This window comes from Tenrec ecaudatus, chromosome 16, assembly GCF_050624435.1.
Source record: "Tenrec ecaudatus isolate mTenEca1 chromosome 16, mTenEca1.hap1, whole genome shotgun sequence".
Classification (NCBI taxonomy): Eukaryota; Metazoa; Chordata; class Mammalia; order Afrosoricida; family Tenrecidae; genus Tenrec; species Tenrec ecaudatus.
Window position 1 is genome coordinate 79,512,757 of NC_134545.1, and position 15,411 is coordinate 79,528,167.

The window sequence follows — 15,411 nt, forward strand, 5'->3', positions numbered from 1 at the left end:
TTAGTGGCATGAGAAATTAATGTAGAACATTTTTGAATGATCTTTGTTAACAGTTGAATACTTATGAGCTTGTATTGCCTTTAAAATGGCAAGACATTTGGTGTCTACTTTTTCATTAGAGATTGTGTTTCATAGTGAATACAATATCTAGTCGTGGATAAAACTGTAGAGACATAAGTACTTCCAAGGTTCCTTGTAAAACTTCACATGGAGGAGTTTCTGATCTGTGGTTATTACATTTGCACGCTGTCTTTTCAGCTGCTGGTCTGTTTGCATTATCAGCCAGGTCCCATCTATTTGATGCCATGAGTCACTGAATTTATTTAAAAAAAATACTTACGCTCATTTATTTTATGGTTGGTAGTGAGGTGCCCTTGAATTGGTTTCAGATCATAGTGATCCTGTGTGTAACCACTTGGTCCTGAGCCGTCCTCATAATTGTTGCTGTGTTTGAGCTCATTGTTTCAGCTGTGAATCAGTCTGTCTCTTTGAGGGTAGTCTTCCTTTTGCTAATGCTCTGCTTGACCATGCATGCTGCCCTTTTCCAGGGACTGGTCAGTGCCACATGATAACATATCCAAAGTATGTGAGACAAAGTCTTAACCATCCTCACTTAAAAAAAAATCATTTTATTACTATTATTATTATTATTAGGGGCTCATAGAATTCATCACAATCCATACGTACATCAATTGTGTAAAGCACATTTGTACATTCATTGCCCTCATCATTCTCAAAACATTTGCTCTCCACTTAAGGCCCTGGCATCAGCTCCTCATCCCCCCCCCTTACCCCCCATGAACCCTTGATACCATCCTCACTTCTGAGGAGCGTTCTGACTGTATTTCTTCCAAGGCAGATTCGTTTGTTTCCATGACAACACCAAAATTCAAAGGTCTCCACTCTTCCTTGGTCTTATTAATCGTCTAATTTTATGGTTACCCTGATTTAGTTCCTTGTACATGTAATTCTACAATTCCAGTCTAGAGAATGAAATGTTATTATTTCTCATAAGCATCATTTATCCATTGTTATGAAGAGACAAGTTTTTAGATGTCAAACGAACAACATTGTAGTTAGTATTTTATTTTGGTTGGTGACTGGATGTGGTGGGAAAAAAAAACCCCAAATAGATAGACAGCTTTTGTAGACTTTTACTCCCAAGAGCTGATTGACAGTGGAGGTTTCTGACCCATTGACTACTCTGTGTGATGATTTAACCAAGATTACATATAGATGTGACCTGACCCTAAGAAGAGTATTTAAATCATCTAAACTGTTTATCTACTGTGGTGCAAGTAGATAGTGAATGCTCAATACAGTGTGAGGAGAGACTATATTTCTAACTCAAACCATGGATTAAGAATATGAAAATTTATTACAACTTTCAAGTAGCATGGTTTATATAATTTATTAAAAGAAAATATTTTCTGTGTATACAAAATAAAATAATAGACATGAGTTATACAGGTCACTGATTAACTTTATGCCAAATCTCAGAAGTTGTATGTTAAATAACACACTTGTGAAAACCTTACTATACTGTTCATTCCCAAGAAGTGATCGTATGCTGATAGTACTAATTGTACTCATATAGTATCTGACATGCCCTTGCTTCTTTTTTCTTTATAATCATTTTATTGGGGGCTCGTCCAATTCTTATCACAATCCATACATCCATCCATTGTGTCAAGAACATATGTACATTTGTTGCCATCATCATTCTCAAAACATTTGCCTTCCACTTGAGCCCTTAATATCTGCTGCTCATTTTCCCCCTCCCTCCCCACTCCCCCCTACCTCATGAACCCTTCATCATTCATAAATTATTATTATTTTGTCATATGTTACACTGTCCAATGTCTCCTCCCGCCTTCTCTGCTGTCCATTCCCCAGGGAGGAGGCTATACGTAGATTCTTGTGCCCTTGCTTCTTATAGTAATAGTTTTTACTACAATATATTATGTGGTTTATTTACTTTTGAGTTTTATAAAAATATATAAGGTCTCTGTACTTTTCTGTATCTTGCTTTTTTTTTTTTAACTTAGCATTGTTTTACATATCCATGCATCTTGAGGATGCAATCTTGAGGATGCAATTATTTTCACTACAGAATACTTAACATTTAAAAATATACAATGGTTTAAGTTTTCTTCATGACTGGATTTTGGGGTTCTTAAAAGCTTTTTGCTCTTCCAAACAATGTTGCCATGTAAGCTCTTGACTATATCTTCTACTATACATATCTATAACTGTCACTAGAAATGTAATTGTTATGTAGACAATTAAGTGCTTAGTTGCTAACCAGAAATTTGGTGGTACAAACTCCACAGCCACTGCTGGGGAGAAAAGACCTATGCTCTGCTTCTATGAAAATTACAGCTTAAAAAAAAAAAAAGAAAATTACAGCTTAAGGGAAACTCTGTGGGGAGCATCTATTGTGAACCTTAGGGCCATTGTGAGTGAAGTAAATGGAAGGCTCTCCAAGAACCACGGGGTCTGTACCCTTCAGCCTCAAGAGCTGGAGACAAATGAGACGGTGATGTTTCTAGCTGCGCTCCTCACTCTGAAATTCACAGTCATCCACTTGCCAGCCTTTACCAGTCCTACCTGAGCTCCCTAGTGTCAGTGAAGCTAAACATCTCTGAAAATATCTCTTTATTTGACATTTTCTCCCCTTTGTGAAAAATCTTTTGAAGTTCCCCTTTCAATAGAGGCTGATTTTTATGTGGTGATTTTATCAAGTTTTTAAAAATAATTAGTGTTTAAGCCTTTTTATATGCTTCATTGTGAGATTATTAAAAGAAAAATCTCTATTTTTCCTGAAACTTAAATTTGCCTTTCACATATTACTTAACCCATTGAAAATGGACTCTTTTGTGTTTTATGTCATGCCGTTGTTAGATGCTATCAAGCTGTTTCCAATCTTATGCAAAACAGAACCAAACACTGCCTGGTCCTGTGCCATCCTCATAATTGCTCATGTGCCGAGCCCATTGTTACAGCCAGAGTGTCAGTCCATCTCTCTGAGGTAACAGTCATGATAAATGGAGGAAAGGTTGAAGTGATCAAGGATTATGTCTTGCTTCGATATGCAATAAATGCTCATGGAAGCAGCAGTTGAGATCAAAGATGAGTTGCATTAGATAAATCTGCTGCACAAGACCTCTTTAGAGTATTGAAAAGCAAAGGTGTTACTCTGAGGACAAAGGTATACCTGACCCAAGCCATGGGATTTTCACTTGCTTCACGTGCATGTGAACGTTGGACGTTGAATAGGGAAGCCTGAAGGAGAATCGATGCATTTGAACTGTGGGGCTGGAGAAGAATGTTGAAAGTACCAAGGACTGCTCAAAGGACAGACTGATCGGTCTTAGAAGAAGTAAGGCCAGAATATTCCTTGGAGGCTGAGATGGTGAAGATTTAGTCTCAGGTATTTTGGACACGTTGTTAGGAGAGATCGTTCTTTGGAGAAGGAAGGACATTATGTTTGGTAAAGTAAATGGAGTGTGGAAAAGAGGAAGGCCCGGAACAAAAGGAATTGACATAGTGGCTGCAACAACGGACTCAAACATAAGAATAATTTTGTAGATGGCACACAGGCCCGGCCATTATTTCACTCTGCTCTCCGTAGGAGTCGGAGCCAGTTTGACAGCACTTTACCTACAACAGGTCACGGAAGTGGATTTATATGTATTTGTGGTCCGAGGTATCTGGATTCTTTCATTTAGCTTTATGCATTTGAGGCTTACCAGCTTTGTAGTATGTATTAGTAGTTTTCTTTTATAACCGAATACCTTTACATTGCATAGATTGTTCATATTTTATTTATTAATTCAGCAATTAGACATTTGGGTTATTTCCACTTTTTAGGTGTTATGAATAATGCTGCTGTGAACATTCCCAAGCACGTCTTTGTGTGGCATATGCTATCCTTTCTCTTTGGTAGGTACCAAGGAGTGGAATTGATGGGTAGTATGGTAATTCTGGAAGCTTTGATGGCATAGTAGGTTATACATTGGACTGATAACCACAAGGTCTGTGGTTCAAACCCATCAGTCGCTCAGCAGGTGAAAGAAAAGGCGTTCTGCCTGCTCCCTTATAGATTTACAGCTTACGATGTCCATAGGGCAGCTCTGCCATGCTCTGTAAGCTTGCTGTGAATTGAAATTGCCTCCATGGCAGTGAGCTGTTGGTTTTGTTTTGTTTTCTTTTCTTTTTCTGGTGGTCATTCCATATTCCATAGTGGTAGTCAATATTTTAAAAACTGCCAAAGCGTTTACCAAATTGGCTGCATCATTTTACATTCCTACTGAAGAATATGAAGGATCTAATCACTTGATATCCTTGCCGATGCATTTTCTATTGACTAATGATATAAAGTATTTTTCATTTGCTTGTTAGCTTTCCAGAGAACCCTGATGGTGTAGAGATTACATGTTGGGCTGAAATCTGCAAGGTCAGCAGTTCAAAATCACATTGTGGCCTCTCTGAGGTAGAAAGATGGGGCTTTCTACTCCCTTGAAGAGTTAGTCTGGAAACTCACAGGACAGTTTACCCTGCCGTATAAAATGGCTGTGACTTGACATTCACTCATGGCAATGAATTTGGACAGTTTAGTTTTGTTAACTTTCTGTGGGTACCATATATACTCGTGTATAAGCCGAGTTTTTCAGTACATTTTAATGTCTTTGTGGTAAAATTAGGTGCCTCGGCTGATATTTGGGTTGGCTTATACTCGAGTATATATGGTATTTTGGGGAAATGTCTGTTCACATCTCTTGTCCATCTTTTAACTAGGTTGTCTTTTTTATTTAATTGTAAGAGTTCTTTATGTTGTCAAATATTCATGGTGCAAATAACTTATTTTCTTATTTTTTAAATAGTATCTTTTGAATTAACAGGTTTTAAATTTTGATGAAGTTCAATTTATCACATGATCTTGCATGGATTTAAGAATTTTTATTTAAACCATGGACACAAAGATTTTCTCTTATATATAGGAGCTTTACTGTACATAATCCATCCTAGGGAAAAGTTTACATGTGCACATATCCTATTGATGGAGGATCAGTAAATACACTTTTATTACAAATAGGAACAAGTTATTAGTAAGGTAATTATTACTAAAATAACTGGCTAGAATATTGTTATTACTTAATCTTTTCACTATTTTACATACATTCTTTAACATTTTTTCTTGTAAACTTCTTGGCTTTTTTGTGTTGTGTAGGCTGAGTCAAAGGAAATATTTACATTCATTTACAATCGTCATCCTCTCTCAATGGATTTCTTTTCTCTTCAGTATTATGTTGATTCTTCTAATAATTCTATGAAAGCCAGGTATTTTCAAGTGCTGTATGTGTGTGTTTCAGTAGTAGTCAATAGGAGAAATACTTTTATTTAAAGATATTTTTGATTTATCTTGAGAATAAACATACTTTAAATAGCTCCCTGATTACAAAAAAACACAATTCATATAATTTTTCTGTGTTTCAGAAACCTTTTTCCAAAAAGGACAAAGGAACTCAAATCAGTTGCCCATAGTGCTCCTGGTTGGAAATTATTTGGTAAAGTCCCTCCCAGAGAGAATCTTCAGAAAACTTCCAAAATCATTCAACAGGTAAGCATTAACATAGCCGCATACTAGGTGTGGCTTTGCAAGTCGTCTTTTCTTGATAATTAACCACCTTCTAGTATTACTATTTTTCTAGATATAAAACTTCAGACTTATTAGATATTTGTAATAGCCACGTTAACATTTTTAAAACTCTTTAAAGTACTAAAATGTTATTTTCTTTCCCAATTATTTCTTGGACTAACTTTTTTCCCCTTTTCACTTAGCTAATCACTCTGACCATGTACTTTGACTCACAACTGAATATGGCAGCATTTGCCAGTTTGCACAGATTTGATAGTGTTGTGTTTGGTAGGTATGACATCACGAAATAGCAAATAGCAAAGAGTGAGCAAATTATAAACCAGTGTCTTTGTAAGTCAGAAGATGGGGTACACTATCCATTTCTAATAATTAAGGATTCCTTTTTCTGATAGTTGCGTAAATACCTGTATTCCTGTGTTCTCAAGCATTTCAGATCTTATTTGACTTGTGAGCTTGATTGTGAAGCTATCAGTACTAGATTATTACTGAGCCTGGAAAGTAGAGAGACTGGATCAATAGACAGTATATATATATTTAAATCACTTGATTGGGGGTTCTTATAACTCTTAGAACATTCTATACATAAATTGTATCAAGCATATTTATACACATGTTGCTATCATTATTTTCTAAACATTTGCTTTCTGTTTTAGCCCTTGGTATCAGCTCTCCTCTTCAGCCACCACTCCCACCCTTGTGACCCCTTGATAAATGAAAAATTATTACTGCTTTCATATCTTACACCGAGCATGGTTTCCCTTAACCCATGTTTCCATTGCTCATCCCCCTGGGTGATGGTGGCGGTGGTGGGGTGGGGGGATTATGCGTTGTTCAGAAGGAAATATACTGGGGTAAGTCAAAAAGTATTGCTGCTGGGTTTCTAGTTTATGCATGCATAGCTCCATGATCAGTGGTTGGCTGTAGACAATTCTTTCAGGAATACATTTGTCTTAGACCCTTTAGGGTGCCTTCAACACCACCAACTGCTCCTTGGGGAAAGATAAACTTTCTGTTACTGTAAAGAGTTACAGCCTCAGAAACCCACAGGGGGCAGTTCTGATAGGTCCTGTAGGATTGCTTTCAGTTGGAATTAACTCGATGGCAGTGAATTAAGAGTGAGTTTCAACAAAGGAAGGTCCAGCCAAAACATTGACTTCCAGGGAATCTGCTAAATCTTTCAAGGCAGAAAGATCAGCTCAGAAGGTGATGCCAACTTTTTTAGTATCTCAAAGGGGTATAATCGTGGTAGCTTTTCTTGAAGAAGACAAGGAAATCACAATGTCTTATTAAAAAGAAGTTTCTAAAAACATTTTTAATAAATAACTTTATTGGGTGCTGTTACAGCTCGTAAAACAATCCATACATTAATTGTATCAATCACAGCTGTCTATATGTTGCCATCATCATTTTCAAAACATTTTCTTTCTATTTGAGCCCTTGATATCAGCTCCTCATTTTCCCTCCCTCCCCCACTTTCCCACTCTCATGAACCCTTGATAAATTATGAATTATTAGGGGAAAAAATGAGGAGCTGATACCAAGGGCTCAATTAGAAAGCAAATGTTCTGGTAATGATGAGGACAACAAATGTATGTGCTTGACACAACGTATGTATGTATGTATTGTGATAAGAGTTGTATGAGCCCCCAATAAGTTGATTAAAAATAATTAATTACAAATTATTATTTTCATATCTTACACTGTCCGCTGTGTCCCTTCCCCCACATTTCTGTTGTCCGTCACCCTAGATGGGGAGGGTGGGGGAGGTTGTAAGTGGATCAGTGCTGTCAGTTCCCCCTTTCTCCCCGTACCTTTCCCCGCTACCCTCATGGTATCGCTACTCCCATTATTGCTCCTGAGGGGTTTATTTGTCCTGGATTCTGTGTCAAGCGCTCTTATCTGTACCCGTGTGTGTACTCTGGTCTAGCTGGAGTTGTAAGGTAGAACTGGGTCATGATAGTCAGGGGAGGCAGCATTAAAGAACTAGAGGAATGTTGTATGCTTCATCAAGAAGTAGTTTTAAGAAAATTAAAAACTCTATTGGTGAGGCAAGGGCCAGGAGAGATGCAATCAAATGATGACTTGATTCCCTCCCTCCCCCCATTGACCACAGTCTATCTATCCCTCTCATTCTTCAAAGGTAGGAGGGCTGTCCTACAAGAATTTCTTGGAGAAACCTGACCATCAGTCTGACCTTGTCCAAACAGATTTCTTTCTGTTCCTCAAACTCGAACTTTTTTAAAGGATTTGATTTGAATTCTTTGAGGATGCCCAAGCTGCTATTTTGATGTGGTATAAGTGAAAGAATGCAACATTGTTTTTTGCAACTTTTTTTTGGAGAAGTTAGGAGGTAGAAGTACCACCTAAAAAAGTGTATAGACCTAGATAGATGGAGGTTGTATTGTGAAACTATGGCTTTACATTTTGATATTAAAAAAATTTTTTTCCATGACTTTGTAGTAATACTTTTGGGGGGCTTATTCTCATATAATAAATGAGTCCTATTTCAGTTTTTCCCAATTGTTGACCAGATTTAATGCAACATTTATAAATATTATGTTAAGGCAATAGTCATTATCCAAATGAGAAAAATCTTTTATTTATTCATTAGACAAATCTTTCTAATTACTGAAACCCAAATGAAGGCTGAACTTGATAGTGGGACAAGACAGAAAGAAATAGAAGAAAAAACTAGGAGGCAAAGGACATTTATAGAGGTCTAAATACAGGCATGTACATATGTAAATATATTTATGTATGATGATGGGGAAATAGATCTATGTGCATATATTTATAGGTTTAGTATTAAGCTAGCAGATGGACATTGGGCCTCCACTAAAGTACTCCCTCAATGCAAGAACACTTTGTTCTATTAAACTGGCATTCCATGATGCTCACCCACCCGATGTGATCGCTGAAGTCAAAGTGGGTGCATAAGCAAATGTGGTGAAGAAAGCTGATGGTGCCATCTGGGTTCTTAAAGGCTTGAAGGTAAACAAGCGGCCATCTAGCTGAGAAGCAATAAAGCCCACATGGAAGAAGCACCCAGCCTGTGTGATCATGAGGTGTCGATGGGATCAGATATCAGGTATGAAAGAACAAAAAATCATATCATTGTGAATGAGGGGGAGTGTGGAGTTGAGACCCAAAACTTATCTGTAGACAACTGGACATCCCCTTACAGAGGGTTGCAGGGAGGAGATGAGCCAGTCAAGGTGCAGTGTAGCACCGATGAAACATACAACTTTCCTCTAGTTCTTTAATGCTTCCTACCCCCATTGTCTTGATTCCAATTCTACCTTACAAACCGGACTAGACCAGAGGATGTACACTGGTACAGATAAGAACTGGAAACACAGGGAATCCAGGACAGATAAACCCCTCAGGACCAACAATGAGAGAAGCGATACCAAGATGGTAAGGGTAAGGTGGAGGAGCAAGGAGGAACCAATCATAAGAATCTACATATAACCCTGTCCCTGGGGGATGGACAACAGAAAAGTGGTTGAAGGGAGACATTGGTCAGTGTAAGACATGACAAAATAATAATAATTTATAAATTATCAAGGGTTCCTGAGGAAGGGAGGGTGGGGGAGGGAGGGGGGAAATGAGGAGCTAATACCAAGGGCTCCAATAGAAAAGAAAATGTTTTGAGGAGGATGGCAAAAAATGTACAAATGTGCTGGACACGATGGATGTATGTATTGTGATGAGAGTTGTAGGAACCTCCAATAAAATGATTTTTTAAAAAAGAATTTACTAATTAGGGCCGGCCCCATCATGAGACACAATATTTCCTCACTGACCCTTAGCGCTATGAGGGTACAGTACTGAAGCCACTGTGCGGAAAGTGTGCCTGCTCTGCTCCGTGCACAGTGGGGTGCAATGCAAAGGGAGTACAACAGGGCAGCAAGGGGTCAAAGTAACCAAGTCCCCGAGGAATCCTAAAAATCAACTTCTGACTCGGACAAGCCTTGGCACCTCCTCAGACTTGATCGGAAACACTCATTAGCGTCAGCAGACAGCCCTGGAAATATCTATTGTTTGGGTTTTTTTCCTTGCTGTTTTTCTTTTGCTCTATGTCTATCTGTATAAGATAAACAGGACAAACAATCCCAGGGAGAAAACAATGGGGCCGGTGGTTCTGGGGGACATGGGAGAGGAGGAGGTGGGGAGGGGGAGTGTGGAGCCAACAAACTCAAGCAACAAAAAATCTAAAACTGATGGCAAGGAGGGCATATAATGCCTGATGGGAGGTTGAGCATGATATTGAGATAGGAGGCATGTGAAAGGGATAGGAGGAATGTGAAAAGAAATAGGCGGCACAAGCTATTTGTAGAGGTATAGCTATAGGCATGTTTATATGTAAATATATTATGAAAGGGATAAAGACCAATGTACATATATTTATATGCCAAGTGTTAAGGTAGCAGATGGACTTTGAGCCTCTACTCAAGGCCTCCCTTAACTCAAGAACACTTTGTTCTAATAAACTGGCACTCTTTGATACTCACCTTCCTGACACGATTGCTGAAGACAAAATGAGTGCATAAGCCAATGTGGTAAAGAGAGGAGATGGTGCCCGGATATCAAAATATATAGTGTCTGGGGTCTTAAAGGCTTGAAGTTGAGCAAGCAGGCATCTAGCAGGGAAGCAAGTAAGCTCACATGGAAGAAGCATACCAGCTTGTGTGATCATGAGGTGTCGATGGGATCAGGCATCAGGTATCAAAAGATCCTAAACAAACAGCTATATTGATGCAAATTAGGGGGCTTGGAGTGGAGACCAAAGCCCAACTGTAGACAATTGGGTATCCCCTCCCTCCCCAGAAAGGTTACAAGGAAGTGATGATTCAACCAAGGTGCAATATATTACTGATGAAACACACATCTTTACTCTATTTGCTGAATGCTTCCTCCCCCGCACTACTGTGACCCGGTTCTACCTTACAGATCTGGCTAGACCGGAGTGCACACGTTGGTACAGATAGGAGCTATAGACACATGGAATCCAGGACAGATAAACTCCTCAGCGACAGTAGTGAGTAGCGATATCATGAGGGTAGGAAGATGGCCGGGCAGGAGGACTGGGGTGAGAAAAGGGGAACCGATCGCAATATTGGATATATAGTGTCCCCCACCCACTGCCCTGAAGGAGACAAATAACAGAAATGTGGTGAAGGGAGACAACAGACAGTATAAGATACAAAATAATAATATATAATTGATCAAGGATTCATGAGGGTGGGAGGGAAAAAAGAGGAGCTTATACCAAGGGCTCAAGTAGAAAATGTTTTTGATGATGGCAACATATGTACAAATATGCTTGATAGAATTGATGTATGAAATGTTATAAGAGCTGGAAGAGCCCTCAATAAAATGATTTAATTAAAAAAAAAGATTTAGTCTTGTTATTTTGGGCTTATACTTTTCATTGCTAAAAAAAAAAAAAAAGCCAAAACAACAGAGCCTGGTTTACCAGGTAATACAGGGAAATATAGTTTACATCTTTAAAAATTAATTTTTATTTGTTAAAATAATGAGTAGTTAACAGCTGCAAAGACTAAAAATTATATGGGTACGTTAGTGTGTGCAGTTAATACACAGGGGTACCATTTAAAAAAAACCCAAATCTGTTGCTGTCAACTTGTATCCACTTACAGTGATCCTAGGGAGGTTTCCAAGATTGTGATTTTTATGAAAGCAGACTGCCACATCTTTCACCTGGGAATCAGCAGGTAGGTTCCAACTGCTGAGATTTTAGTTAGGAGCTAAGTGCTTACCTAATGTGCTACAGGACTCCTTAACACACAGGTGTACCAGAAAACCCCAAACAAAATCGAGTTTGATTCTGACCCCTAGCCACCCTAGATAGAGTTTCTGAGATGATGAGTGTTTATGATCACAAAGAGGCTCATCCTTTTCTTCCAGAGTGGCGCCAGCCTGTAGTGACAGCCCCGTTCCAAACCCACAGTGCCACCGGAGCTCTCTCGGGGTGCCATCACATATTTTAAATTTTTGATATAAATACACCAATACTCCCAGTACCTTGCAGCTCCAACGTTAGATGGTGATTCATCGTTTCCTGCTGCCTCAGTCTGGGTTTTCTGCATTGCTGTGAAAACAATCAGTGGTGGTGTTTGGTGGTGTCGAGTCAGCTCCAACTCTTAGTGACTTCATATCACAGAATTAGGCACTGTCCAGCCCTGTGCCCTTCTCACGTCGTTATGTTTTATCCCAGCGCGGCAGCCACTATGTCGGTCTCATGAAGGATCTTTGTGTGTGTGGCCCACTACTGTAACGAGCGTGATAGCCGCCTCCAGGAAGTGTGGTCTCTGCTGGTAACATGTCCAGCATAGGTGAGATGAGGTCTCAACATACTCACTTCCATGAAGCATTCTAACTTTACTTCCTAGCTTCTAAGACAGATTTGTTTTTAATCCTGGCAGTCCATGGGACTTTTCAATATTTTTACCAACCGTAATGCAGATGCATCAATTCTTTGCAAACTTCCTTATTTATTGTCCAGCTCTAACATGCTGATGAAGTGGAAAGTACGCGCCATGGCTTGGGTCCGGCACACTGTAGTCCTCAGTGACGTCTTTGCCCTTCAGCACTTTAAAGAGATTCTTTCCAGCAGATTTGCCCAAGGCAACACATTTGATTTCTTGACTGCTGCTTCTCCGAGTGTTGGTTGTGGATCCAAGTAAAATGAAACCCTTGACAACTTTAGTCATTTGTCTTGTTTATCATGATGTCTGTTGGTCTAGTTGTGAGGAATTGGGTTTTCTTTACTTTGAGTTGCAGTCCACACTGAAGGCTGCAGTCTTTGATCTTCTGCAAATGCTTCAAGTCCTCACTTTGAGCAAGCAAGGTTGTGTCATTTGTATACTGTGAACCTTCCATTTCCGATCCCGCGTTTTCTTAATAAAATCCAGTTTATCAGATCATTTGCTCAGCATACAGATTGAATAAAGTATGATGGACGGCTATAACCCTGACATACAACTTTCCTGATTTAAACCACTCAGTATCCTCTTCTGTTTGAATGACTGGCTCTTGATCTCTGTACAACTTCTGAATGAGTAGTTATTTTGTAATTCCCATTCATCACAGTGTTATCCATAGTTTTTTGTGATCCACAGAGTTAAATGCCTTTGTATAGTCAGTAAAACACAAGAAAACATCTTTCTGGTATTCTTTGCTTTTAGTTAAGTTCCATCTGGCATCTACGATGACATATATTCCTGGTGCACATCCTCTTCTGAATCAAATTTGACTTTATGGTAGCTTCCTGTTGATGTATATAGCTGAAACAATTTTTAAATTATATTCAGCACAATTTTACTTGGATGCATGTAGTTTTGCTTGATAATTTCTGCATTCTTTGGGGTAATCTTTCTTTGGAATGGACATGAATATTGTGTTGGACAGGGTTCTCTAGAGAGACAGGACCAGATTGCTAGTAATTATATATAAATATATTTATAAAGATAGATATATAATACAAGAAATTAAGTTAAATTATAAAGCAGTGAGACACTAGCAGTCCTTTAAGGCTTGAGAGCCACCAGGTGCCAGAGGCCACCAGTTGCCTTTCTATAGAGAGAGCTGGGCTATATATATCCAGGCAGCAAACAGCAAGGCAGGTCCCTAACTGTCATCAACTGTCGGTCCCCAGCTCCAGAGATGAACATTCCAATCGTGTGGGCTTAAAGGGACCTCAACTTACAGTCCACAGGCTAGGCATCCCACAGGTAGTGTACCCCTTTAAATTGAGGCACAGAACAAGCAAGGCAAGGCTCAGCGAGCCGTTTATCCCTCTGCCCTTCAGTTAATCCTACTTGTGTTTATCAGCCAGGCTGGCACAATAAACTATCACAAATATGGATCTCTGCTAATTATCTAAGCAACTGCCTTTCAAATTTCCTGGCATAGACAAGTGATTGTTCCCAGTGCTTCAACATCTTGTTGAAACATTTCAATTGGTATTTCATTAATTCCTGGAGCCATGTTTTTGGCTAACACTTTTAGTACTGCTTGAATGTACTTCTTCAGTACAATTGGTTCTTGGGCATCTACTACCTGAAATCGTTGAATGTCGACCAGTTATTTTTGATGTACGTGACTCTTTATTTTGTCTCCTTGTCGTGTTTCATGAATCATGCAATATTTAGCCCACAGAATCATTCACTATTGCAACTCAAGGCGTGGATTTTTCAGTTCTCTCAGTGTAAGATAATCTGAATGTGTTCTCTTTCTTTTTTTGATTCTAGGTATGTTTATTCACATTTCATTATAATATTTTACTTAATCTTCTCAAGCTGCCCGTTGACTTATCATTTTTCCATTTGCCTTACCTACTCTACGATTAAGAGCAAGTTTGAAAGTCTCTATTGTCATCCGCTTTGATCTTTAGTTTCTTTCCTGTCACATTAATGATCTTTTGCTTTCCTGTATGATGTTCTTGATGTCATCCCATAGCTCGTCAGTTCTGCTATCATTAGTGTTCAGTGTATCAAAGTTATTCTTGAGATGCTTTTAAATCCAGGTGGGAAAACTACTCAAGGTTGTTTCAATTTTCCTCAACTTTAACTTGAACTTCTATATGAGAAGTTGGTGGTCTGTTACATTGTTGGCCACTGAATTTGTTTTGATTGATTTTTTTTCAAGATTTTCTAACATCTCTTCCCATAGTTGTAGTAGATTTGATTCCTGTTTTTAATCTAGGATGGTTCATGTGTATAGTCACTGGTTATAGTGTTTAAAGGGTATTTGCAATGAAGTCATTGATCTTGCAAGCGTCTAATCTTGAGTATCGTTTCTAATACCAACACCATAAGATTTTCAGTGGTTAATCCCTCATAAGTGGTGGATAGCCTATTCCTTCTTCATAGTCTATTGGTAGTCCGGAAGCTCCACAGAAATCTTTTCATCTTAGATGTCCTGGTGATATTTGAAATACCAGTAGCTTTCAGTATTACAATAACATGCAAGCCACCACAGTATGACAGATTGATGAATGAAGAGAAATCAGATACTTTGCAGAAATCAGTGTGGAATAGTAAACAAGGGGGATGATATCCAGTCTGTACAGTGCCCAGTAGATGTACATACCAAATTAGTAGTTGGTCGTGTTTTTGTAAACTAATTAAACTTTTCCCTTCAATTAATGTGTATTTTTAATGGTTACAAGTATTTAAGGACATGAATTCTTAGTAAACTGTTTGTATAATCTAACATTTATTAAGTGGACCCAATAGGTATTTATTCAGGACCTCAGTACAGAACCTAGGTTTAGCTGCTGAGACAAGAAAGGCACTACTAACCAAGAAAGTTTGGGATCTTAGACGCACACATACATATACATACTCATTGTCATTGAGTCTATGAGGACCCATAGCAACCCCATATAAGATTTCCAGGACCACAGATGTTTTACACTGGCAGACAGCCTCAACTTTCTCCCAGCTGTTGGTGGTTTTGAACTACTGGCGTTGTGGTTAGCAGCCTAATATTTAACCCACAGTACCACCAGACACTCTATGTAGTGACATTTTAATTTTTAGATTATTCTTGTTTCATGAAGTAAGAAAGCGCCCTCTAATAGCTAGTTGTTGTTTTTTAAAGAAAACCAAGTTCGCCCTCTGGAGGCAAACAGAGGTCTTGCTATTAAAGATTTTTTTTCTCTACTTATTCTTGACTTTATTGTGAAAAATTAGTTGTTGAGTTGATTCTGACTCATGACA

The 15,411-nt window shown here is 38.7% G+C and overlaps 1 protein-coding gene across 1 annotated transcript in view; it reads left to right on the forward strand.

The window, feature by feature from the left end:
• TBC1D12 (TBC1 domain family member 12) overlaps positions 1 to 15,411 on the forward strand; it is a 98,290-nt gene that overhangs the window by 24,432 nt on the left and 58,447 nt on the right. Inside the window, exon 2 of the mRNA XM_075533734.1 lies at positions 5,500 to 5,623. Within this exon, the coding sequence (XP_075389849.1) occupies positions 5,500 to 5,623 (124 nt within the window). The remainder of the gene's footprint in view (positions 1 to 5,499; positions 5,624 to 15,411) is intronic.